This window comes from Microtus ochrogaster, unplaced genomic scaffold (genome assembly GCF_000317375.1).
Source record: "Microtus ochrogaster isolate Prairie Vole_2 unplaced genomic scaffold, MicOch1.0 UNK50, whole genome shotgun sequence".
Classification (NCBI taxonomy): Eukaryota; Metazoa; Chordata; class Mammalia; order Rodentia; family Cricetidae; genus Microtus; species Microtus ochrogaster.
This window is the reverse complement of record NW_004949148.1, coordinates 1,863,131-1,866,452: the sequence shown is the minus strand read 5'-3', so window position 1 is coordinate 1,866,452 and position 3,322 is coordinate 1,863,131. Positions and strand designations below refer to the sequence as shown.

At 38.4% G+C, this 3,322-nt stretch overlaps 1 protein-coding gene across 1 annotated transcript in view; it reads left to right on the top strand.

Moving 5' to 3' along the window:
• Positions 1-3,322, top strand: part of Rbmx2 (RNA binding motif protein X-linked 2) — a 13,567-nt gene that overhangs the window by 2,489 nt on the left and 7,756 nt on the right. Inside the window, exon 4 of the mRNA XM_005372501.3 lies at positions 1,395-1,446. Within this exon, the coding sequence (XP_005372558.2) occupies positions 1,395-1,446 (52 nt within the window). The remainder of the gene's footprint in view (positions 1-1,394; positions 1,447-3,322) is intronic.

The window sequence follows — 3,322 nt, the reverse complement described above, 5'->3', positions numbered from 1 at the left end:
CTTTAATCCCAGCACTCGGGAGGCAGAGGCAGGCGGATCTCTGTGAGTTCGAGGCCAGCCTGATCTACAATAGCTAGTTCTAGGACAGGAACCAAAAGCTACGGAGAAACCCTGTCTCGAAAAATCAAAAAAAAAGATCATCTGGCTAGGAGTCATCTGCCAGGAAAGTTCATTCACCTGAAGACATGGGAAGAAAAACGATCCCATTAATGAAACAGTGTCTTTATATACCCAAGGAGGTTCTCAGTGCGGGTGTTTGCCGATTGCTGTTAAGTCTACCTGCTGTTCTGACTTCTAACTTATCTACCCCCTTTCCTTATATCCCTTCTTTGGATACTGAGTGAAATCCTGAGCGTGCTTGCCCCAACACACTAGACTTCCTTATTTCAAATCTAAAGGCTCTGCTGTTCCCTTGCAGCCGCTTCTCAGCCTCCATTTCTGAGCATGCCTGCCTGCCTGACCCTCTAATTCAGTAGGCACGGCAACATATTTCTTATTTCCCTCCTCCCAGTAGCTGGTGTAACTGACGACTTGCTGGACCTTAAGCTTCTTCCTTAATCTTTTCTTAAATTTATTTATTTATTTTTACTTAAAATTTTCTACCTCCTCCCCTCCTCCCATTTCCCTCCCCCTCCCTCCATCCCCCTCCCCCTCCTTCTCCAGTCCATCCTTAGTCCATCCTTAATCTGTTTTAAAATTACTAGCGAGACTAAGAACCTGCAAAGGGGACCTGTTACGTCTCTGGTAAGAGTATTACTATTCTGTGTTCACTTTATGACTTTTGAAAGAGTCTGTTCCACTAGATATTGTGTTAAGCACTTTCTATGCACAGTTTTGTGTCTGTGACATTCCCATGAGGCAAGTATACTGATGACCCCTGTCTACACATGAGGGGAAAGTCATGGAGGGGAACTGATGTCCTCTGAAATGCATAACAGCTTTTTTATGTCTATAATTCCTAGTTTGCGTGTAGCTGAGCATAAAGGCATATTTGAACTTAGTGTTTGTGAGATATGAGTCTTTTGCAGGAAATGATCTGCTTTATAGGATTTTGGTTGTGAGGACTGAATGATAAGATTCATTTGGTAAGTGGTGACTCCTTTCCACTCAGAATTAATCACTTTTATTCCTTTTTTTTTTGAGACAGTCTCATTATGTAGCTCTTGCTGTTCGGGAACACACTGTGTAGACCAGGCTTGCCTCAAACTCAGAGATCCAAGAGTTACTTTTCCTCTGGACTGTTGTCACCTTCCCCACTCTGTCATGGTATGAGGCTGATTTTTGTGAGCTCAAGGCTTACTGACTCTGCAACTCCAGCATCTGTTAGTGCATAGTATGCAGTAAACACTTGACTAATGCTTGCTGAACTGGACTGTGCTTTTTTTCTTTCCTAGGAGGGCTTCCTTATGAACTGACAGAAGGAGACATCATCTGTGTGTTCTCACAGTAAGTCTTCTTTCATTCCCTACCTTCTGGGTGCACAGAGCACTTTGCTTCCGTAGTTTATTTTTGTAATGCCAAAAAGGTATTACACCTCTGACACCGGTAGAAGAAGCTGAAGTAGGAGGATCACCATGAGTTGGAGGCCTGCCTAGGCTACATAATACATTCTATCTAGGTCAGCCTGCACTACAGAGTGAGACCTTGTCTCAAAAAGCCACTAATTTTCATTCTAGGCTGAATGACATCCCTGCATGAGGAAGGCTAGAGCTTTGATCAGTCCCAGGATAGATAAGGTTCCAGAACATTAGCACGTGGGAGATCCCAGAGCTTGGAACTTTTAGAGGCTGTCTGGGGGACTCTAGTCCACTTCTGTTAAGTTTTTACTGAACCTTGTTCAGCATGGGCTTACATTGGAACAAAGTGGAATTCCCAGGAGGGTGCAGTGCCAGGGCCCCTTGACCTTATCAGTGTGGCATTGTAGAATTAGGGCAAAGCACTGAAAAATTGGGCAAAACAGACACCGTTTTAGCCTGATATGTTTTATCAGCATTGCTGTCTGAAATGGTTTTACTAATTTCTGCTGTCACTGAAATGCCTGTTTATCCAAATCCTTTTTTTCCCTTTTGATAAAGGGTTTCTTGGTGTAGCCCTGGCTGTGCTGGAACTCCCTATCCTGTTACTTTACTGTTTATTTTTGTCATTGTTTATCATTGTTTATTAAACATTGATGCTATTTAATTTTCTATATAAGCTATTGTATATATTCTGCAAGCAGATACTTTTACTTTTCCATTTCTTGTATCTATTTATCTAATTGTATTGGCTATAGCTCCATTATATTGTCAAATAGTTCTCAACCTTTGTTGAATCACATTTACTATTTTGCACTAAGATTCTAAATTTTGGATTGGAGTGTGTGTGTATAAAGTCATGTAACATATATCAATTCCCATTTTATTTTCTGATTTTTTTTTATTTATAAAGCATATTTAGAATTCGTTTTAGAAGAAGTAAGGTAGGCTATTTTTGTATTCAATTAATTTTTGCTTTGATATTTATTAAAGCCTGTCTTTATTAGGTTAGTTTTATATTCATTCTTTTTAAGGAGTCAAATTCTTCAAGGTTACAGATTTTCTTGATTGTAGCTTCTAGAAATTTTTATGTATTTTAAATTTTTTGTTAGTTTTTAAGTGATATACCCTTGACATTTTAAATTTTGTTTAATTTTTCTTTCATCTAGCTATTACCTAAGAGAATAGATTTCAAGTTCAGGTTAGTGGGAAGTTTTCTTTTTAAATATATTTTTTTTAAAATTTTATGTGTATGGGTATTTTACTTGCATGTATGTCTGTACTATGTAAGTGCCCAGGCACAGAAGAGGATACCAGACTCTTACTGATGGTCATGAGCCTCCAAGTGGGCGCTTAGGAAGTGAACCTGGGTCCTCTAGGAAGAGCAACCAGTGTTCTTAGCCATTGAGTCATCTCTTTAGCTGCAGTAGCAAGTTTTGTTTAAAATATTATTTCTAGGGCTGGAGAGATGGCTCAGTGGTTAAGAGCATTGCCTGCTCTTCCAAAGGTCCTGAGTTCAATTCCCGGCAACCACATGGTGTCTCACAACCATCTGTAATGGGGTCTGGTGCCCTCTTCTGGCATGTAGGAATACACGCAGACAGAATATTGTGTACATAATAAATAAATAAATAAATAAATAAATAAATAAATAAATAAATAAATAAATATTTAAATTATTTAAAAAAAATAAAATAAAATATTATTTCTAGTTTTATCACACTAATTGGTAAGTATATACTGTAGATTTTTAGAGTTTATTTTTAACTAGGTTTTTGTTTTGTTTTGTTTTGTTTTTCGAGGCAGGG